Source organism: Chiloscyllium punctatum, chromosome 4 (genome assembly GCF_047496795.1).
Source record: "Chiloscyllium punctatum isolate Juve2018m chromosome 4, sChiPun1.3, whole genome shotgun sequence".
Classification (NCBI taxonomy): Eukaryota; Metazoa; Chordata; class Chondrichthyes; order Orectolobiformes; family Hemiscylliidae; genus Chiloscyllium; species Chiloscyllium punctatum.
The window spans coordinates 18,545,748-18,569,702 of NC_092742.1; the positions used below are offsets into that span (position 1 = coordinate 18,545,748).

Sequence of the window (23,955 nt, forward strand, 5' to 3'; positions counted from 1 at the left end):
GGAGTTTCTTCCAGCGACAGCCAAGGAAAGGCAAGACACTGCCAAGTCAGAATTATGTGCACTTTGGAGTTTGAATTTGTAGTTAATGGTGTTCCCATGTATCTGCTACCTTTTGCCTTTCTAGGTGGTATAGGTCCTGTGTTTAGAAAGTAAATGTCAAGGGAGCCGTATGGCTGAAGTGTATCTTGCAGAATGTACACGCTGCTACTGTCAAGAGTTTGGGGTACACCCAAAAGTAAGCTGTAATTGTACACTGAATTGAGAAGTTTCAAGATCTGAAATGGATCTTCTAAATGTTTTCACAAATTTCTTGATCTAAGCTTGCGATAAGTGCAAGTATGTGATGTTTCATAAAATCTGTTCTTTAGTTGATCCACCTCTGGATACCAGCTTGTAACACTGGTCTGTCTTTTACCTCATCAGTTGACTGAAGTTCTCCTTCTGAACTATGTTCTTTTCTTGTGCACCAAACTTCTAAGATTCTCTGCTCATGAACTTCCTGCTTGACACTAATCATTGTGCATGATCAGAAAGATCCTGAACTCAAATTGGCTTGGTAGTGCATGCACTGGGTATGATCAGTCTCCGATTAGCTGAATGGTGTATGCCAAATTTATGCTATGTTTCTTTAGAAGTAATGGTCATCTTAAGTGACATTACTTCTACACTCTTGTGATTCATTCTTTGATCTGCTAGTCATTTTTTTAAATCACCACTTCTGCCATATCAACCTGTTATATTTTGTTATATCAACTTGTCAATGTTGCTGTTCACTGGCAATAATGTGGAACCAATGAAGTCATTTATGTTTGGTTAGTATGAAATGTGAACTCCCAGTGTTTCTTAATAAGGTCCTAGGGAGTGTTGCTGAACAAAGACCTTTGGAATGTAGGTTCATAGCTCCTTGAAAGTGGAGTCACAGGTAGATAGGATAGTGAAGAAGGTGTTTTGGTATGCTTTCCTTTTATTGGTCAGAGTATTGAGTACAAGAGTTGGGAGGTCATGTTGCGGCTGTACAGGCCACTGGTTAGGCCACCGTTGGAATATTGTATGCAATTCTCGTCTCCTTCCTATCGGAAAGATGTTGTAAATCTTTTCCGAACCCTTTCAGGGTTCAGAAGGATGTTGCCAGGGTTGGAGGATTTGAGCTATAGGGAAAGGCTGAACAGGCTGGGGCTGTTTTCCCTGGAGCGTTGGAGGTTGGAGGCTGAAGGGTGACCTATATAGAAGTTTACAAAATTGAGGGGCATGGATAGGATAAATAGACAAAGTCTGTCTTTTCCCTGAGGTTGGGCAGTCCAGAGCTAGAGGGCATAGGTTTAGGGTGAGAGGGGCAAGATATAAAAGATACATAAGGGGCAACTTTTTCATGCAGAAGGTGATACGTGTATGGAATGAGCTGCCAGAGGAAGTGGTGGAGGCTGGTACAATAGCAACATTTTAAGAGGCATTTGGATGGGTATATGAATAGGAAGCGTTTGGAGGGATATGGGCCGGGTACTGGCAGGTGGGACTAGATTGGGTTGGGATATCTGGATGGGTTGGACCGAAGGGCCTGTTTCAATGCTGTACATCTCAATGCGTTATAGCATTAACAATAAACTGAAGTGACTTCCCTGAGAGCATAGAGTTTTTTTTTGGTTTTTCCAGAATTGCCTTTATTACTGGATTGAATGTTTAAAACTGATTGCAAAGTACCAATGCAAGATGCCGCCAAATGCATAAGTTACAAATATGTGAAACTCAAAACAAAACCACACACAACTAATATACATTGCTTGTTAGAGTCAGTTAGCCCAGTGGATTGGACAGTTAGTTTGTAATTTATAGTAATGTCAACTGTGTGGGTTCAAGTCCTGTACCAGCTGAGGTTATAACCAGCTTTTCTACTCTACCTCTCCCTCACCTGAGGCATGTGACCCTTAACCTCTTTAATGAGAGAGCAACTGTATGGTCTGGTAAGACCACAGTTTTTTTAAGTTAATTAAACTAAACCAACTTAAAACACAGCTATATCTTTGACTCAATTGTGCCATTTTCACATCTGTAAAATTTTCACTGGCTTGAGCTATAGTGCTTATAAAATCATAAACACATGACCTTAAGTTTTATGACAGCCCCAAACAAACAATTTGTATAATCTGATAGATTAAGGTCTTCCAGGATGTCAAATGTCTACTTTCTGTACTTGAAATTTATGTAGAGTAATGTATCGCATTTATTTAGAAAACATTGCACTTGGTTAAAATTGATAGCTTCAAAGCTAGCATGTGCTGTTAAAGCTTGTGATCTATTTGAGTCATTAACTTGTTCATAATAAAATTGACATTCAAATTCATTGACAGGACAGAAAGAGATGCGTCGAATTGGTCCATAGATAAGCTTAAGTCACTGTTGCTGGCAGTCAGTGTAGAAAATGATGAGGGCGTATGCAAAGTGACAGAGGTGACCAAGACGGATGGTGAAGCTTCAATTAATAACAGAAAAGGAAAACTGATTTTCTTCTTTGAGTGGAACATCCACATGTCATGGATAGGTGAGTAAAACAAAAACCTTTTTTTTACCAAAGCGATTGATCCCATTTATAAAGTGTAGTGTGGTAATACAGTTCAGAAAGGTTTTGAGTCTTGCCTGTTAACTAATGTTGTTTGTGGCAGTGATGAGAATATTGCATTACCCTTTTGAAAGGATAGAAAACAGCCAGCATCCATTTCACTCATCAATAACTTAATATTCACACCCATTTCCATTAAATGAAGACACAACTTTACCTATGGTAATGTGACTCTAGCCATGCCTTCATAATGTCATTAGATGACCAGAATCTATGGAACAGTATCTTGGCAAAAAGCCTTGTGTAGAGGGATGAATGAATGTATGTTGCAGGCCCATTTCTTCCAGTAAAAACACACATGTTATAGGGGACAATTTTAAGCTTGATACTGCCCCTACATGTCCAAAACTGAATTGTTTCCTAGTGCTGGTGCACTGTTTCTTTGATTTTAGTTAAATTGTCGTAACAAAAATAGTTGCTGTCTTCTAATAGCTAAAATTGCATCAGAGTTTAAATTATTTTAAAGCTGTTTATAACCATTGCCACCAAACATGGTATTGCTTATATTGGGGATGGTCCTGCATCTCCTAACGTTTGTAAGCTGACCAGTTGGCAGCAAAGGCTGTGATTTCAGTGCAGTCTGCCTGTGCAAAAGTACTAATGATGTCTGTTGGATAGTATTCAGTAATAAATGACGCTGTTGCTGACAGTTAGTTTAGAAAATGAAGAGGGAGTATGCAAAGTGACAGGTGACCAAGACTGATGGTGAAGTTTCAATTAACAACAGATTACCCTTTAGAAACCAGTCCATGAATAGGAAAAGGTGATCAGTTCAGTTATACAAAATTTCACTAAAGCATGATGTAAGAGGATGGCAAAATGAATGAGTCAATCTTTTGAATTTGAATATTAAGTTAAAATCACCAAAGTACAATGGATTTTAAAATTTCTCTTGAAGATGAGGCTTTCCAGTATAGTTAATTTTATTCAAAAAAGTGCAGACTGTGGTCTTTTTGTGGCCTGTATTGCTATTTCTATACCAGGTTTGCAAGTTACACTTCCAGTTTCTCACTGCACTGAAAGCGGCTTCTGATGTCCATGTTTCTTGTGTATGTAAACAAGATATTTAGCTAATTACCTTCATTATATTGGAGTTTTTGTTTCAAGAAGTATGAAGCTTATACAGTACGAAACTTTGAGGAGAAATAGAAATACTTTCAAATTGGCAAAATGGGAGGGTGGTGGTGGTGTTTTCACCTTAATTACATTTATTGGTGTCAAATAGTTAAAAACCTGGTTAAGTTTCCTTCACTTTATTTCCCCTCCCCTCGCCTGCTGGGCTTGATAGTGATACAGGTGGGAATATCATTAACTATTTTTTTTATTATTATAGGAACTTCAAAAACTGGAATTAAATATAAAGGAACTGTGGAGATACCAAACCTCTCGGATGAAAATGATATTGATGATGTAGACGTAAGTTTTTATGTAATTGTTTGTATGCTAGACTAAATTGAACTGCTCTTCAGAGGAAGCATGAGTCACTGTCAAATGAGCCACTTTTGTTTTGGGTCTACCATTTTTTTTTAGTTTTGCTTTGCTTTGCTTAAATGAGAATTGTTCCAGGCTTCTTCCAGTGCTGCTTTTAAAAAAAGTGACTGTCTGTCTCCTTTGTACTATTTATTCTTCATCTAAACAGAGGCTGGGACAGTCAAAATTGGAACCCAAGTTGCAAGTTGAACCTGTGTTGTTCTGTGAAGCAAACTGTTACTCATCAAACTAGAGTGAGAAACTCTTAATTGTTTATTTTATTAATAGGTATCTTCTGAGTGCAACCAGTTTTGTCATGTAGTTTACATTTAAAATGACCTACAAATAACATTCAAGATGTACACCAAAAGAGACTGAGTCTTGAAATATTAATTAATATTTTGAAAAGGATTTGTTTCTGCCTTGCAAGTGTAGCACCAAGCTTGTAGAGGCTGATTGCTGCTTTAATCATTTTTCATATTTTGTTTTCAATATCAATCTGTTTTAAGTCAATTAATATGTTGTTCTGGATAATGTATTTATAGTCTGCATGACCAGAAGACATTGGAATAGAAATTAGGCCATTCAGCCCAACGCATCTGCTCTGCCATCCAATCATGATCGATAGGTTTTTCAACTCCATTTTCCTGCCTTCTCACAACCCATGATCCCCTTGATACTCAAACTGTCTATCTCCCGTCTTTAAATATACAGCTGCCTGTGGCACTGAATTCCACAAATTCACCATTCTGGCTAAAGAAGTTCTCCTTAGACTTTAGCAAGGCTGGTGATAAAAGTCTGTTATGACAGACTGCTCAAGTAAGGAAGAGTCACTGGTGTCCAAAGCAAGTGGCACATTGAAATCAAAATTGGCCGAGGTGGGAAGTGGAGAATGATGGGAAAGGGATGTTTCTGGAATTGGAAATCCGTTTCCAGTAGCTATGGCTCAGTGCTGGTGCCCTTGTTTATAGTGTCTGTTATTGATTTGGACTTGACTGTTGGGATTATGGTCAAGAATTTCATGACTGACATTAAAATTGGCAGTGAGTTAAATATGAGGAGGATAGCCATAAACTACAGGAGGATATCATGGGCTAGTCACTTGGGCAGGGCAATGACAATTGGAATTCCCCTCAAAGATGAGGTAATGTACTTGCAGAGCTGACAGAGTATGCTACTGCACTATGAATGGTAGAACCTTGGAAAGTATTAAAGATCAGAGGGACTTTGATATGCCAAGCCACAGAAGCCTGAAGGTAGCAGGGCAATGGATATGGTAGTAAAGTATATGGGATATATGCCTTTAGTTGAGCTGTAGAATTCTATAGCTGGGAGGTTATGCTGAGAATGTTTTTAAAACACTGGTTAAGGTGACAGATGGGTCAGGTGTGTAGTTCTGGTCACAATAAAAATATGTTTGCACTAAAGGGGATGCAAACGGGACCTGTCAGGATGCTGCAAGGACCGGAGGGAGGAAAGGTGGAGAGATTGGGATTGTTTTGTTTGAGAGGAACAAATCGCAGTATATAAGATTGAGAAGCGCAGATAGGAAGACACTTTGTCCATTAGTAGAAGGGTCAATAATCAAGGGCATAGATTACTTGAAGCAATAGAAGGCTAAGAGGATGGTTGAGAATGTTTCATCCATTGAGGATGGTGGGGTCTGGAAAATCTCTCAACTTCAGTAGTATTTAATAATTAGCATTGCCATAGCTTCCAACACTGCGTCAATGGCATTAGTATAGTTAGACTTTTTATTAACTGGCTCAGTTGGGTCAAATGATTGCATCTCTGTATATGCGTGAATCTAGAATTAAAGTTCAAAGATAGACGTTAGCTTTTTTTGCTTTGGTCAAATATCTGTTGATTTTACTTTTTCATTTGAACATCTATATCTGCAGCGTCTTTTTTTTTTGTTGCCTGATTAAGTTGTTGGTATCTGGTTTTGTGGAATTTGGCTTTATTTTTAGGTGAGCAAAAAAAAAATTTCATGGTGCAATCTTTAATGTTCTCTACTGCATTTCATCAACAGTATATTTATGCTGTGACAGATTGAAATTTGTGGTAATAATGCAGGAAAAGGTACTTGCAAGGAGTTGTCACACAATGTGATTCTAAAAGAATTGTCTTTCCCTGCTTTTGGACTCCTGTTTATGATTGGAAGACTTAGTGAATATATGTTTGAATTTTGTTTTCCAGGTTACTGTTGGGCTTGCAAAAGATGAGCCTGACACCATACTATTGGCCTTAATGAAAAATGAAGGCGTGAAGAAGATCAGGGAAGCTCTCCTCAATTACATTGATACACTGAAATTAGGTAAGTGTAGGGTAAACGTGGAAAACTTTGCTCACCAGGAAAACCATAATCAATGTTCAAATTAACCAAGCCTTGAAGCACACTAAATGTCAACTAAACACTTGCATCCTTAGTTGTCTATTTTAAAGCATTTTTGCACATTTTTGCACCTGAGCTGCTGTCATTGGCTTAATTCTAGAAATTAACTCAAATCTAGGTCTGTGGTGACTTTTTTTCTTTGCCTTTATAGTTGCTGAGCCTCTTGCTACCAGATACAGAACACCACTGCAAAATATAATCATACTTTTTAAAGTTGGGGGTGGAATTGAGGTTGGAAATCACCATATTCAGCATTATTATAGAGACTTGTATTTATTAACACAGGCAGAATCCTGTGCTTATTGCACCTTCCCCATAGTAAAGCTGTTGTAGATAAGGGCTGTGGTATTAGGCTAACATTTGAGTGCAAGAAGATTAGAATAGGTACCTAATCCTTTATTTGAAATCTGAAACTTTCTTGTGGAGTGTGGAGCGTCATTTTGGTGTGCGAGCAGGTGACCCAACTGCACACCCACTTGAACCATGTCAGTCAGACTGACTTAGCAGTGTGGCCCAGCACTGACAGGTGTCAATTGTGTCTTCGCGCTCTTACTATTCACATCCGTCTGCTGTTAGGTAATTTTTAAAAATTTCACTGAAAATATTTATTCTGAAAAACAACTGACCCCCCCCCCCCCAGGATTTCAGATGAAGATTGTATCCGTAGTGATGAATGCAACATATAATAAGTCTTCAGTTATGACAGGAGATCCCCAAGAAGACAGTGAAATGCTTTAGTGATGTTGCAGAGACTACACAAACCTCCAAATCACTTATCAAACCTTTTCAAGCACAAGCTACACAATATGTGGAAGAATCTATGCATTTCATGTTGGACTTGTTAGTCATCTCAATCCATAGAACTGGAGTGAAAAATCAATCATTCTCAACCCTGAGATTGTCTAAGAGGCAGCATAAAGAGTTAATTTTTGAAAGTACTTCATGGAAGATGGTACCAAATGGTTTAGCAACAAATTTGAGGACTGAAATAGTAGACGGCTACATAATTGTAGGTCAAGAAGTATAGAATATAAAGAGATGATTGGAACTGAGTTGTGTGACATGCTTCAGCTCGACAAGTAGTGAGAAGTTAAGCCATTAGTTATTAAAGCTGAGGATTTTTGAATTCCATATTTGGGGGATAGTGTTTCTTTTATTCATTCGTGGGATGTGGGAATCTTTGGCTAGGCCAGCATTTGTTGTCCATTCCAAATTGCCCTTAGTGATGCCTGAACCCCTGCAGTCCTGTGTCAGTAATTCCAGAATTCTGACCCCACAACTTATGCACAGGAGGTTTTGTGACTTGAAGGGGAATTTGCAGGTGATGTCCCTGTGCATCTGCTGCCTTTGTTCTTCTCTGTGATAGATGCACATGTTGGAAGGTGCTGTTCAAAGACCTTGAATGGGTTACTAAGGACATCTTATAGATGGGATATGATGCCACTTTGTCACTGTGATTGTGGTAAATGGAGTATCAATTAAGCAGCAGCTTGACAAGCTGCTTGTTATTGGAGCTCCACCAACCCAAGAATGGCCATGCTAAATTACCCATAGTGTCCATGGGTATGTAGGCTTAAGTGGGTTAGGCATGGAAATTGCATGGATGGGGTTGGGAGTGGGAGGTGTGGTCTGGGTGCTATGCTCTTCAGAGAGTTGGTATTGACCTGATGGGCCAAATGGCCTGTTTCCACACCGTAGGAATCCTGTGATTTTTTTTTTCCCAGAGCCTGGAGCACAATCTTGAGGCTGGCACTAAAGTGCACTACCAAAGATTTACTGTATTGGTGGTTCATCTTTCAGGTGAAATACCGAACAAAGGCTCTAAGAGGAGTATCTGTCCTCAGGTGAAAATGTAAAAATCCAATAATGCTTGTTTTGAAGTGTACCAAAGCAATCCTTCTAGTGTTATACCAATGTTTATTTTGTCCTCTACCATCATCAAATGGATTTTCTGATCATAAAGATCACTGCTTTATGTAAGAGTTTGCAAATTAGGCTATCAAGTATCCTACTGTCCAACGATTAGGTTTACAATTGAAAGGACTGATGGGCTCTATATAAAGTTTGTTCTGTTCATACACTAGAATTCACTATTGCTTTTGGATTTTATTTCAGAATTTACTCAGGGAATGATCTTGCCAACGGTTAATGGAGTTCAAAAAGAACCATCAAAATCGAAGCCCAAGGTTGATCTACAGACAAAGGTTAAAAAGTATTTTAAGTGTATTGCTCTTCAAATCATACCTGACGGTTGTTGTTTTTTTTTTAAAGCATTTTTCTGTCTGTGTCCTAATAGACCATAAAACAGTACAACACAGGAAAAGTGCCTTTGGCCCACTATATCTCTGCCAACCATGATGCCAATCTAAAATAACCCCACCTACCTGCACATGGCCTATATCCCTCTGTTTTCTGCCTGTTTGCAGTCATATCATCTTGTACCTCCCCTGTCAGTGTGTTGCAGGCATCCATCACCTCTGTGTATTTTTAAAAATGAACTTTTTCCTTCTCTTAAACTTCCACAAAAATAGAAATTGATGGGCCCAAAACATTAACTGATTTTCTGTCTGCAGAAGATGCCAGACCTGCTGAATTTTTCCAGTAATTTCTATTTTAATGTTTCTGATTTTTAAAGAATATTCATGTATGGGATGAGAGCGTTGTTGGCCAAGTCAGCATTTATTGCCCATCCTTAATTGTCCAGAGGGCAGTTAAAGATCAACCACATTGCTTTGGGTCTGGAGTCACATGTAGGGCAGACCAGCTACAGTTGGTAGCTTCCTTCCCTAAAACACATTAGTGAACCAGTTGTATTTTTCTGACGATCAACAATAGATTCATGGTCATCGTTAGACCCTTAATTTCAGATGTTAATTGAATTCAAATTCCACTTTGTCATGGCAGGTCCAGGTCCCCAAAACATTATCTGGGTCTCTGGATTAACAGTTCAGCAATAATACCACTAAGCTATTGCCTCCCCTGATTTCCAGCATCTGTGATTATTTTGGTTTTTCCATTTGAATTTTCTCCCTCCCACTTTAAATCTACGGCCCTTATACTTTGGGGGTGGGGGGAACACTGACTTATCCAGCCTATCCGTGCCTTGCATAATTTTATGTACTTCTATCGAGTTCCTCACGGCCTTCAATTCTTCAAGCAAAACCAAACAATTCAGGTTAGGCCAACCTCTCCTTATAGCTAATACACTCCAACCTAGGTAATATCCTGGTAAGTCTCATCTGCACGCTCTCCAAAGCCTCCATGTCCTTCTATAGTGTGGTGACCAGAACTGCCCACTATAGTCCAAATATTGCCTGATTCAAGTTTTATGCAGCTGCAGCTTGACTTAGCAATTCTTTTGACTCAATTTTCCAACCAATGAAGGCAAGCGTGCCATACATCATTAGCACTTTATCTATTTGTGTTGCCGTGTTCAGGGTCCTACTGACTTGCACTCCAAATTCCTTTTGTATATCAGTGCTCCTAAGGGTCCAGCCTTTTACTTCATAGTCTTGCATTTGACTTCAAATGCATCATCTCTCGCGTCCAGATTAAACTATCCAAGTGATGTATAGAATCCACTGGTGTGTTGTTTTTCCAACTAAGTCGCTCATGGTTAATGGATATTTTAGACTTATGGCATCTGAAACCTTTTCATGTGTTGTGGAATTAAATTCTTGAACATTAATTGTTAAAATAGCATTTAAATCATTCTTCTCCCAACACCCCTATTCACTCCAAAAAAGGTCTGAAACAGCTTAAACTTCTAAATGATACGTGAGCACACTTTTTTTAACAAAATCAAGACTACTTTTCTGTTTCGGGTTTGCATTAATCAGTTCTTAGTAAGTTTTCAGCTGTTCACTTGGCAGCAACCTTTTTTATTCAGCGCCTACAAACGTTAGATGTGCATAATGGAAATCTCCTAAAGGTTGATCTGATGCTGGGTGCTCAAGTATTGAATTTTCAGTCAGAAGTGTACAGCTTGGAAATCTACCCTTTGGTTCAACTCGTCCATGCTGACCAGATATCCTAACCTAACATAGTGCCATTTGCCAGCACTCTGCCCATATCCCTCTAAACCCTTACTATTCATTCTACCCATCCTGATGCCTTTTAAATGCTGTAATTGTACCAGCCTCCACCACTTCCTCTGATAGCTCATTCGAGACACGCACCACCCTCTGTGTGGAAAAGGTTGCCCCATATGTCCCTTTTTGTACCTTTTCCCTTACACTCTAAACCTATGCCCTCTAGTTCTGGACCCCTTCCAGTGCTCTGATCAATAAAAGAAAGCACATGAAACACCTTCACTATTCTATCTCCCTCCAACTCCACTTTCAAGGAGCTATGAACTTCCACTCCAAGATCTTTGTTCAGCAGCATTTACCAGGACCTTTGTAATTGTATAAGTCCTGCTTTAATTTGCTTTTCCAAAATGCAGCACCTTGTATTTGTCTAAGTTAAACTCCACCTGCCATTTCTCAGCCCATTGGCCCATCTGATCATGATCCTGTTGTAATCCAAGGTATCCTTCTTCACTGTCCACTACACCTCCAATTTTGGTGTCCTCTGTAAACTTACTAACTCTACCTCTTATGTCAGTGATTTGGATGTGAACATAAATGATGAAAAGCAGTGGACCCAACAGCGATCCTTGTGGTACACCACTGGTCACAGACTTGAAGTTTGAAAAGCAACCCTCCTCCACCACCCTCTGTCTTCAATCTTTGAGCCAGTTCTGTATCCAAATGGTTAGTTCTCTCTGTACTCCATGAGCTCAACTTTGCTAACCAGTCTCCCATGAGGAACTTGTCACATGCCTTACTGAAGTCCATATAGATCACATCTACCACTCTGCCCTCGTCAATCCTCTTTGTTACTTCAAAGAACTCAATCAAGTTCATGAGACATAATTTCCCACGCACAAAGCCATGTTGACTATCCCTAATCAGTCCTTGCCTTTCCAAATATATGTACATCCTGTCCCTCAGGATTCCCTTCAACAACTTCCCCACTGCCGATGTCCGGCTTACTGGTCTATAGTTCCCTGGCTTTTCCTTGCCACCTTTCTTAAATCCCACTACTGATATGGTTTTTGAAAAAAATCGCTGTCAATAGCAAATAAGCTTTGGCATTTTTTTTAAAAATGCATGCAGTATGGCACTAATTCACCTAAAGTAGGCAATAGAGCTTTAAAAAGTCAAGCTCTCATTTCCCTACTAGAGCTGAAAGGCGACATAATTTTTGTCTCATGTTAAAAACCATAGTCCAAGGTTAATGCAATCTAAGGTTGGGTTTGTTTGATCTTCAGTTTGTTGAAGACTTCAATAATGAATTTAGCTGTTCATGTTGGTCACTAATTGGTGACTTCATAATCCACTGTTTCACCTTGCTCTTGGAAGCTTGTACTACTTCATCTGTCATTGTGCTATACTTTACATGAATTACTTTTTCAGGTTGCTGTGGGGCACTTACCCAGTCAGCTTACATCAGTTGGGGTCAAGATTCCAACCTGTAAGTTTAACTTAAAGGACTACTTTATGACATCACCAGAAGAATTGTACAGAATCTTCATTACACAAGAGGCAAGTATGAAACAGTATGTTTGTTGCTGTAGTACACCTTGTAATGGAGAAGTATGTCAAGATTTAGGAGCTGCTGTCTTGTCTCTTTTTTTTGGCAGAAGAATCAAAAAACGCCATGCAACAGAAACATCATTGAGTTATCCCCAATTTTTTTTAACTTCAAAAAATCAATCAAGACAATCTTGCTGCTCTTTATTTTCTTCTTTCAAATATATTTTTGGAAGGCTGTTACTGTGTAAAAGTGGATTCTAAATTCTAATGACTCATTGCATGAGGTGCTTTTCTGATGTCAGAACTGATTTTTTTTTTACTTCTGAGCTCCCTTAAATTTGTTGTGGTTCTGTTCACCGAGCTGGGAATTTGTGTTGCAGACGTTTCGTCCCCTGTCTAGGTGACATCCTCAGTGCTTGGGAGCCTCCTGTGAAGCGCTTCTGTGATGTTTCCTCCGGCATTTCTCGTGGTTTGTCTCTGCCGCTTCCAGTTGTCAGTTCCAGCTGTCCACTGCAGTGGCCGGTATATTGGGTCCAGGTCGATTGTGCTTATTGATTGAATCTGTGGATGAGTGCCATGCCTCCAGGAATTGCCTGGCTGTTCTCTGTTCGGCTTGTCCTATAATAGTAGTGTTGTCCCAGTCGAACTCGTGTTGCTTGTCATCTGAGTGTGTGGCTACTAAGGATAGCTGGTCATGTCATTTCGTGGCTGGTTGGTGTTCATGGATGCGGATCGTTAGCTGTCTTCCTGTTTGTCCTATGTAGTGTTTTGTGCAGTCCTTGCATGGGATTTTGTACACAACACTGGTTTTGCTCATGCTGGGTATCCTTGCATGGGATCCTTACAAGTCTTTCGAGGCTTTCAAGCTACCAAGGAAACCAGCTACGTTCATGTAATTAATTTCTCACTTGGATTCATTCTCTACTTCTTAACCTTAACCTCAACCTCAAATCTTTGTATCCTTAACTGGTAGTGGTCAAATTGGATACCAGTAGTGTTTTATGGCTGTTAGCACAGGTACTTTGCTTTTGCCTCTTGAAATAACTCAATTCTGTATATTCTCTTAATTGTTTTGCTAATCTCTCCTGTCACCTTCAAAGATTTGTGCCAAATGCTGTCTGGTCTTGATTGTTTTTGTTAAAGTGGTACAATATTAAAAGCAAATGTATTGTTGCTGCATCCCCCGCCCCCTTTACTTCACCTCTTTCTTTTTGAATTTTATTTGTCCGTGTCATTACATCAGCCTGTCGGACAACTTTGCAATAGTAAGCCTTTCTTACAGTTTGCTGTACAACTTCCATGTCCTCTACAAAACCCGTCATTATATCTGACTGCAGTGGTGCTAGTGGTGAACAATGCAGATTTCCAGATATCCCCTACTCCTAGTCAAGAAAGGAGTACAATTTATCATCTTTGCTAATCCTTGGCCAGTGTTATGCCCAGGAAGTTTGTTTTGCTAAAGTCTTTTGTAAATGCTTTTATCATACTTTAAAAATTGATGTACAGTAATCAACAACACTGCCCTTCATTACCTCACCAAAAAGAGTCCAGTTAATTAAACATAATTTACCCTTCAATCCATACTGGCTCTCCTCTATTTGTGCTTGTCTAACTGGCTGTTCATTTTCTCTCAAAGTTTTAAATGTGTTCAAATATTTTGAAACCTACAGCTTTCCAAAACGCAGGTGAGAGCACCACACCAAGCTTGATTTGATTGTAAAAGCTTGATTAGTTGTAGACTACCAATCACCTTCATGGAAATAGTTTTTATGTAATTCACCTGTGGGATGTGGGCATTGCTGGCTGGCCAGCATTTGTTGCCTGTCCCTAAGTGCCCATGAGAAGGTGGTTGTGTACTGGTGGAGGATGGCTCAGTAGTTAACAATGCTGCCTCATAACGCCAGGGTCCACGTCCACCCTTGGGTGACTGTGGAATTTGCATATTTTCCCCATATCTGCATACATTTCCTCTGGGTGCTCTTATTTCCTCCCATCCAAAGATGAGCAGCTTAAGTGGAAAAACCAAGGGAAATGCAGGGATAGGGTAGGGGATGGGTCAGGGTGGGATGCTCCTCAGATGGGCTTGATGGGCTTATGTGGTCTGCTTCCACGCTGTAGGGATTATCTGCTGCAGTCCACATGCTATAGGTTAATGCAGAATGCCATTTGGATCTAGCAACAGTGAAGGAAGGAAAAGATATCTTCAAGTCAGGATGGTGAGTGGCTTGGAGGAGAACTTTCAGGTGGTGGTGTTCCCATACATCTGCTGCCCTTGCCCTCTTAGATGGAAGTGGTCATGGGTTTGGAAAGTCCTGTCTAAGGATCTTTGAATATCTGCAGTGCATCTTGTAGATAACAACAGTGTGTACTGAGGGTTGGGTGGTGGTAGGAGTAGATGCTTGTGAATATGGTGCCAACCAAACAAGCTGCTTTTCCCTGGATGGTATCAAGCTTCTTGAGTGTTGAGCTGCCCCCATCCAGGCAAGTGGGGAGTATTCCATTGCAATCTTGACTTGTGCCTTTTAAGTGGTCAACAGGCTTTTCGGAGTTAAGAGTTACTTGTCACTGTATTCCTAGTCTTTCACCTGCTCTTGGAGCCATTGCGTTTATGCAGTGAGTGCAGTAGAGTTTCTGGTCAGTAGTAACCCTCCCAGGATGTTTGTGGGGAATTCAGTGATGGTAACCCCATTGAATGTCAATAGGTGGTGATTAGATTGTCTGTTATTGGAGATGGTCATTGCCTGGTGTTTGTGTGGCATGAATGGTCCTTGCCACTTATTAGCACAAGCCTGGACATTATCCAGATTCAAACATGGACTGCTTCAGTATCTGGGGAGTCACAAATGTTGCTGAACACTGATCAGTGAAGATCCCCACTTCAGACTTGATGACTGAGGGAAGGTCATTGATGAAACAGCTGAAGATGTTTATGTCTAGGACACTACCCTGAGGAACTGCTTCAGAGTTGTCCCGGAGCTAAGGTAACTGACCTCCAACAACCAAAACCATCTTCTAAAGTGCCACATACTACACCAACCAGTGGAGAATTTGCCCTTGGTACACAATGACATTTTTTTTGATTGAATTGGATGAAGACTGGTATCTGTGATGCTGGGGACCACTGGAGAAGGCTGAGATGGATGGTCCACTTGGTACTTTGGCTGAAAATTGTTGTAAGTGCTGCAGACACATCCTTTTATGATGTGTTGTGCTGTTCTACCATTAGGAAAAGGATATCTGTGGTGTTGTCTCTAGTGAGTTGTTTAAATGTCTACCACCATTCATGACTTTATGTGCAGGACTGCAGACTTAGATTTGATCTCCTGGCTGTGGGATCACTTACCTCTGCCTGTTACTTCCCGCTTGTGCTGTTTGGCATGCAAGAAGTCTATTAAGTAGCTTCACCACATTGACCTGAAAAGTTGGTGTCATAGATATGCCTTAAGCTGTTTCTAGCATGCCCTCCTGAACTATCCATTTGAGCCTGGTTTGGTGGTAGTAGGTGAGTTGGTATATACCAGGGCATGAAGTTACAGATTGCACTGGAGTACAATTCTGTTGATGGCCAACAGTGTCTCATGAATGCCCAGTCTTGAATTGCTACATTTGGTTGAAGTCTCCCATTTTTGGCATGCTGATTAGTGCCACACCAAATGGAGTGTGTTTTTAATATAAAGGCAGGACTTCATCTCCACGGACTGTACAGTGGCCACTCTTAATGATACAGATGCATCTGCAGCTGGTAGACCGGTAAGGATGAGGTGAAATGTTTTTTTTATCTCTTTGTTCTTTCACCACCTGCCACAGAGCTCATCCAGCAGCAATGTCCTTTTGGACCCATGTGGATAGTGACTTCTCCTCTTTCTCTCTTCCCCACCCCCGCCAAAAAAATTACATTCACATGCGCACAATACATTTTATGGCCATGGCACCCTCAGTGCTTCCTTCAAATGTTGTTTAACACTGAGTACTGATTTGTCAGCTGGAGGAGAAGAGTAATCAGCAGTACGTTTCCTTGCCTGTTTCTAACCTGAAGCCATGAGACTTTGTGGATTCTAAAGTCAGTGCTGAGGAGTCTCAGGGCAAGTCCCTCCTGACTGTCCAGCTCTGTGCTGCCACCACTAGTTTGGTTTTAAGGCAAGTATAGTCTTCTGTTTGGGTAAAGAAGACCAAAACTCTGGATATCAAAGGTCTCTAACAATTGTAAAACTTCCTTAATCTTGTACTCAATCACCTTGCATATAATTTGCCTTCCTAATAGCTAGCTTGACCTCTGAAAACCAGTCACATGACATCAATTTTTCTAGATATCAGGATTTTATTATTTTGTTTCTATGGTGATATGAATTTATTCTTCAAGATGATAAAATATTTCTCCATTTCTATCTCTGCACTGTCCTGTCCACAAAATCCTCTGTATCCCTGTGCAAATTGTCATCTTCACAGCCTACTTTTAAATCTAGTATTGTTATTGACAAACTTGGATATGCTGTGGTTGATGCCTTTTTATCTCCATAATTAAAGTAGATTTCAGTTGATGATCTTTGCAGCATCCCAGCAGTAACTTTATTTGACAGGCTATAATTTCTTCTGTCAAACCAAGCCTCTACCCCAATCTCATGAGTCTTTATCTTGCACAGTAATCTTTAACTTTATAGAATTCCTCTTAAAAATCAAATATAGAGCATCCATTGATTTCTCAGTCACATGTACTGTTATCGTACTAGTTAGATTTATCAAACTAATTTTAACTTTCATCAAACTGTTGACTGCCTATTTAAACTGACTTTTTGTTCATGCTTTAATGGATTGTTTCCCAATGACTCCAGCTAGCTGATCTATAATCAATTTTTTTTAAGCTATGAAATATGTAGCAACCCATAACCCACCATGCAAGGAATAAACAGCTACACATGACCTATATTAAAATGGTTGCATGGCACAAATTTGAAAGTTCATTGTAGTTGTTTGACTTCCCTCCTTCCTTGTTACATTTGACCACTCCAGAACCTTAGGCAGAGTTGAATTGAACTAAAATTAAATTTGAAATGCACAAAATATTTAGTTCACCCTTCTAGTAGGTAATTGTCATGTTAAAAGATTTGATTATCAACTCATTTCTCTGGTATTGTAATTAGTTCTGTCTCAGAACTTGTTTCATTAAAATGAAACAGTTGTTGTTAACAACATTAATGGAGTTGAGGGGAGAGAGAGAAACCATTGTTATACGTTTCGTTGTTCTAAAACTGACGTGATACTGTTCATCTTATTTTAGCTTATTCAGGCTTTCACACATGCACCAGCAGTTGTTGAGGCTACAAAAGGAGGGAAGTTCCGACTTCTAGACGGGAATGTCAGTGGGGAATTCTTGGAACTGGTGAGTGTCTGTGATTTTAAAATCTTGCATTACAAGTTTGGGACTTTAAAAATCTTTTTGGGGCTTGGGAATTGAAGTGAACTTTCCATGCCTCTTGATGTTTAAATCTAAGGTACATTTATCCATATGGTCGTGATTTGATTTAAAAATATTAATTTCTGAACACCAAATTAGATATAAGAACCCATATGGTAATGTTGAATGGGTATACTTAAAGTTTAATTTCTGGGATCACACTCCATAAATTGATTGGGGGCAGGGGTAGTGATACGGGAAGAATTTTTGAATCAAAGTTTTATTTGATTTGCTTTTCCCCCACACTTATCCAAAAAATTTTGGTTCCTGGTGTTTACAAGGGAAAAGCCTTCCCAAGCTTGTTACTTCTCCAGTTTTTGGAGAAGAGAAATTCAAAACCACATGCGATGTGAATCTGTAGTAACATTTTGCAGTGCTGAAGTCTCTTAACTAAGGCTAATTTTAGTGTAGTGACTTCATAATTTTTGTTTTTTCTTTGCTATGTGAAGGATGTTAGAGTAAGTTCTGACTTCTAGAGGGGAATGACCATGGGGAGTAGTGCTTGCTGTTAGTGGTGATGTTTTCACATAAACACTATCAACATACTGATGACCTAATTTTATTGACCAGGTTTCCGAGCAACGGATTATTATGAAATGGAGGTACAAGTCATGGCCAACTGGTATGTTTTTGTCACTGTAGAGTTAATTGTTAAATATAACTGTACCCTACAGCGCAAGGATTTGACTAAACTTTATATTGGCTAAAGTTCTCAATGCATTAATGAGTAGTGCCATACAATGTATACACTTGATTCTAGCCCAGCCAAGTTGTTTCAGTACAGTTACAACATTGACATCTACCTAACTATATAAAAAATTATTCAAGTCCTGTAAACAAGCAGCAGGACAAATTAAACCTGGCCAATTACTATCCTTTGTCTCCTCTATTGTCAGTGATGGAGGGGAGTCTTTGATAGTACCACTTGATAACACCTGTAAAAGAATAACCTGATCTCTGACATTTCAGGTTGGAATAAGACAGCCATTCAGCTCCCTTCTCATTAACTTGATCCAACCATGGACAAAGAGTCGAACTTGGTGGAGTGAGGGTAGTTACCATAAAGTAGCATTTGACAGTATGGCATCAAAAGCTTCAAGAAAACTGGAGTCAATGGGAATCATTGGGGAATATGGGATCTCTGCTAGTTGGAGTCATACCTGACAAAGTAAGTTAGTCATAAAGATGTACAGCACAGAAAAAGACCCTTCTGTCTGACTCGTCCATGCTGACCAGATATCCTAAACTAATCTAGTCCCGTTTGCCAGCCCTTGGCCCATATTGCTCTAAACCTTCCTATTCATGTTCCCATGATAATGCCCTTTTAAACATTTTGTACCTGTCCCTTAAGTCCCTTTTTTTTAAAATGTTACCCCTCTCTCCCTAAACCTATGCCCTCTAGCCCTGGGTTCCCCAAACCCAGGAAAAAGACTTTGCCTGTTTACCCTGTCTATGCCCCTCATGATCTTTATAAACCTCTATATAAGATCACCCTGAGCCTCCAATGCTCTGGGAACAGTCCCAGCCCATTCAGCCTTTCCTTATAGCTCAAATCCTCCAACTCTGGCAACATCTTTTGTAAATCTTTTCTGATCCTTTGCCTCCTACAGGGAAAACGTTGTGAAACTGGCAGAGCAGAATTGTGTGCACCATTTCAAAAGTGGCCTAACCAATGTCCTGTACAGCTGCAACATGATCTCCTAACTCGAATACTCAATGTTCTGATCAATAAAGGAAAGCACAGTAAACACCATCTTCACTATCCTATCTACCTGAGACTCCACTTCCAAGGAACTATGAACCTGCAGTCCAAGATCCCTTTGTTCAGCAACACTCCCCAGGATCATACCGTTAAGGGTATAAGTGCTGCTTTGATTTGCCTTTCCAAAATACAGCACCTCCCATTTATCTAAATTCAGATCCATCTGCCACTTCTCAGTCCATCTGGTCAAGATCCCGTTGTAATCTGAGGTAACCTTCTTCGCTGTCCACTACACTTCCAACTTTGGTGTCATCTACAAACTTCTTATCTGTCCCTCCCTTAATCACATCCAAATCCATTATATAATGGCAGAATGTGGTGGACCCAGCACCAATCCTTGTGACACACCACTGGTCACAGGCCTGTAGTCTGTAAAGCAACCTTCCACCATCTTCTGTCTTCTACCTTTTTTTTTGAGCCAATTCTGTATCCAGGTGGTTAGTTCTCCTGTATTCCATGTGATCTAACCTTGCTAGTCAGCCTACCATGAGGAACCTTGTTGAATGCTTTACTGAAGTCCATATAGATCACGTTCTCCACTCCGTCCTCATCAATCCTCTTCGCTATTTCAAAAAACTCAAATCAAGTCTGTGAGGCATGATTTCCTATGCATAAAGCCATGTTGACTATTCCTAATCAGTGCTTGCCTATCCAAATACATGTAAATCTTATCCCTCAGGATTCCTTCCAACAACTTGTCCAGCACTGATGTCAGGCTCACCAGTCTATTTTTTGCTAGCTTTTCCTTACTAGCTTTTCTTAAATAGTGGCATCACGTTAGCTGACTTCTGGCATCTCGCCTGTTATTGTTGATGCTCCAAATATTCAGCAAGGGGCCCAACAATCACTTGGAGGAGAAAGTGAGGACTGTAGATGCTGGAGATCAGAGCTGAAAATGTTGTTGGAAAAGCACAAAGTCAGGCAGCATCCAAGGAACAGGAGAATCGATGTTTCGGGCATAAGCCCTTCAGGAATAGGCTTATGCCCGAAACGTCAATTCTCCTATTCCTTGGATGCTGCCTGACCTGCGCTTTTCCAGCAACACATTTTCAGCCCAACAATCACTTCCCTACTTCCCATAGAGTTCTAGATACACCTGATCAGGTCCTGGGGAGTTATGCACCTTCATGCATTTTTAGACATCCAGCACCATCATCTCTGTAATATGGATATTTTTCAGGAGGTCACCATCTATTTCCCCACATTTGTATCTTCCATGTCCTTCACCACAATAGACATATGCAAAGTACTAGTTTAGTATCTTCCCCCCCCCCCCCCCCCCACCCCTACGGTTCCACACATGGGCAGCCTTGGTGATCTTTGAGGGGTCCTGTTCTCTCCCTAGTTGCCCTTTTGTCCTTAATGTATTTGTAAAAGCCCTTGGATTCTCCTTAACTCTATTTGTCAAAGCTATCTTATGCCCCCTTTTTGCTCTCCTGATTTCCCTGTTAAGTACACTCATACTGCCTTTATACTGTAAGGATTGACTCGATCTGTGCTGTCTATAGCTGACATATGCTTCCTCCTTTTCTTAACTAAAACCTCAATTTCTGTAGTCATCCAGCATTTCCTAACAGCCTTGCCTTTCACCCTAACAGGAACATACTGTTTCTAGACTCTCATTATCTGACTTTTGAAGGCTTCCCATTTTCCAGCTGTCTCCTTACCTGTGAACATTCGCCCCGATCAACTCTTAAAAGTTCTTACCTAATAATGTCAAAATTAGCCTTCCTCCAGTTTAGAACTTCAACTTTTAGATCCAGTCTATCCTTTTTCCATCAGCTATTTAAAACTAATAGAATTACGGTCACTGGCCCTAAAGTGCTCTCCCACTGACACCTCCGTCACCTGCCCTGCCTTATTTCCCAAGAGTAAATAAAGTTTTGCACCTTCTCTAGTAGGTAGATCCACATACTGATTTCAGAAGGTTTTCTTGTACACGACTAACAAATTCCTCTCCATCTAAATCCTTAACACTGGCAGGCCCAGTCTGTTTGGAAAGCTAAAATCCCCTACCTTAACCACCCTATTATTCTTACAGATAGCTGAGATCTTGCAAATTTGTTTCTCAATTTCTTGCTAACTGTTGGGCTGGGGTCTATAGTATAATCCCACTAAGGTGGTAATCCCTTTCTTATTTCTCAGTTCCACCCAAATAACTTTCCTGTAAATATTCCTGGGAATATCTTCCCCAAGTACAGTCATAATGCTATCCCTTATCAAAAATGCCACTCCACCTCGTATCTCAGAACCCCCTCCCCCATCCTTCCGACAGCATTTGTATCCTGGAACATGAGGTTGCCAATCCTGTCCATCCCTGAACCATGCCTCTAATTGCTCTGACACTCCAGTCCCATGTTCCTAACCAAGCCCTGAGTTCATCTTCCTTTCCTGTTAAGCTTCTTGCATTGAAATAAATGCAGTTTAATTTACCTAATTCTTTGTTCCTGCCTGCATTGACATTTGGTTGTTTGATTTGCTCCTTTTCCCACTGAACCATTCTCTGATCTTTTTCCTCACTATCTCCCTGGTTTCCCCCCACTTTAATAGTTTAAAACCTCCTGAGCAGCTCTCGCAAATGTCCCTGCCAGTATATTGTCACCTTCCAGTTCAAGTGTAATCTAATCTTATACAGATCACTTCAACCCCAGAAGAGATTCCAATGATCCAAAAATGTGAACCCTTCTCCCCTGCACCAGCTCCTTAGCCACTCATTCATCTGCTCTATCCTATTCCTGCACTCACTAGTAGCACTGGGAGTAATCCAGATATTACTGCCCTTGAGGACCTCCTTTTTAAATTCATGCCTAACTTTCCTATATTCTCCCTTCAGAATTTTTTTTTGTTCCTATGTCGTTATTTCCAATGTGCACAATGGCCTCCTGCTGTTCCTGTTCACCTTTGAGAATATTCTGTACACTCAGATAATCTTGATCCTAGCCCAGGGAGGCAACACACCATTCTGATCTCTCACTGTCAGCCACAAAAACATCTGTCTGTCTGCTTCTGACTAGAGTCCCTATCACAGTTGATCACTTGGAACCTGACCTATCCCTCCATTACATTAGAGCTGGTCTCGGTATCAGAAACTTGGCTGTTTGTGCTACATTCCCCTGAGTCCATCACCCTGTACATTTTCCAAACCGCATACTTGTTTAAGCAAATTTGGGGGGGGGGGAAAAGCTGGAGAAACTCAGCAGGACTGGCATTGTCTGTGGAGGGAAAGCAGCGTTAACACTTTCGGATCCAGTGACGTTATTCCCAAACTATTAGTAGCTAGGAAAAAGTGGTGTATGTGCTGAGGACCAGGTGTTAAGCTTGAGTAAAAGAAAAGCTGATGATGGAGGCCATAAGTTGGTGGGAAACAATTGCCTGTTCTGAAAGCAGCCTGTATTGTTACAGATGTGGGGTGTGTAAGGGATTGAAAGAAAGTATTGAACTTTATGTTGAAGTTCAGTGAGATGCTATTTTGCCAGCTTACACTGAGTTTTGCTCAAGCACTGCAGTAGCCCTGAGATGGAAACACTTGCCATGGAATAATGTGTTGAAGTGACAGGTAACTGAAAGCTCGATATGATTTTTGCGTTCGGTTGCCCAATCTTCATTTCGTCTTCCTCATCTAGAGGAAACCATTCTGTCAACGGTGAGTACAGTGGACTATTGAGCGGTGCACGTAAATTGCTGTTTAATCTGGAAGATGTATGGAGCCAACACTTCTGCTGTAGCCACAGAAGGTGTAACACCCGCCTGTTTAATTCCATGCTCCTCACTATTTAAGGCTCCAGGTGGGTGTTACACCTTCTGTGACTGCAGCAGAAGTGTTGGGCCCCAGACATCTTCCAGGTTAAGCAGCAATTTACCAGCACTTCACTCAACCTAGTCTATTGTATTTACTGCTCAGTGTGACCTCTACATTTGGGAGACAAAACACCGATTGGGCGACCACTTTTTGGAACACCTACATTCTGTTTGAAAAAAATGACCCTAAGCTACCAGTTGCTCCCCTTATTAGCAATGTTCCATGACCAATGTTTCTACCTTTGGCCTGCTGCAGTGCTTCAGTAAAGCTTAGCACAAGCTGGAGGAAACAGCTTCTTGTTTTCCACTTTAAACCCTGAAGGCTGCAGGGTCTGTAGAGTTCAATAATTTTAGTACCTGAATGCCATTTTTGTTTGTACACTTATCCACCTCCCACACTCTTGTCCATTTCAGCACAACCAGCACTTTTTTCATCTACTTGTGGTCCTTATTTCCAGCTGTACTTTTTCCTGTACTACTAACCTCCTCCGCATATATGCCACTTTTCCCTACTGCTAATAACTCTGAAGAAGGATCACTTTACCTGAAACATTGTTTATTACTTTGTGCACAAATGCTGCCAGACTAGTTCAGTTTCTCCAGCAATTTGTTTTGCTCTCATTTCCAGCATTCAGTTTTCTTTTATTAAAGATGGTTATGGTGGTTGATAGTCAATCACCTCAGCCCCAAGAGATCACTGTAGGAGTTTCTCCGTTATGAATTCATTGAAGTTGTCCACTTACAAACATTAAATGATATGAAAGTCCATCAAAGCTACTCCTTGCAGAATTGTGAAATGTATATTTTCATTCCATAATAGGCAATACTGCATCTTTCAAAGGAACTGCAAGGGAGTAAATATTCTAATTTCTTAGGGTAGTGTCT

General features: G+C 40.4%; 1 protein-coding gene across 3 annotated transcripts in view; it reads left to right on the top strand.

Moving 5' to 3' along the window:
* Positions 1–23,955, top strand: part of LOC140476100 (activator of 90 kDa heat shock protein ATPase homolog 1-like) — a 38,789-nt gene that overhangs the window by 10,232 nt on the left and 4,602 nt on the right. For all 3 annotated transcript variants that reach the window (XM_072568172.1, XM_072568173.1, XM_072568176.1), the window contains exons 3-9: positions 2,346–2,536; positions 3,948–4,030; positions 6,284–6,401; positions 8,595–8,683; positions 11,939–12,067; positions 17,334–17,435; positions 18,081–18,132. In XM_072568172.1, coding sequence (XP_072424273.1) covers positions 2,346–2,536; positions 3,948–4,030; positions 6,284–6,401; positions 8,595–8,683; positions 11,939–12,067; positions 17,334–17,435; positions 18,081–18,132 — 764 coding nt within the window. The remainder of the gene's footprint in view (positions 1–2,345; positions 2,537–3,947; positions 4,031–6,283; positions 6,402–8,594; positions 8,684–11,938; positions 12,068–17,333; positions 17,436–18,080; positions 18,133–23,955) is intronic.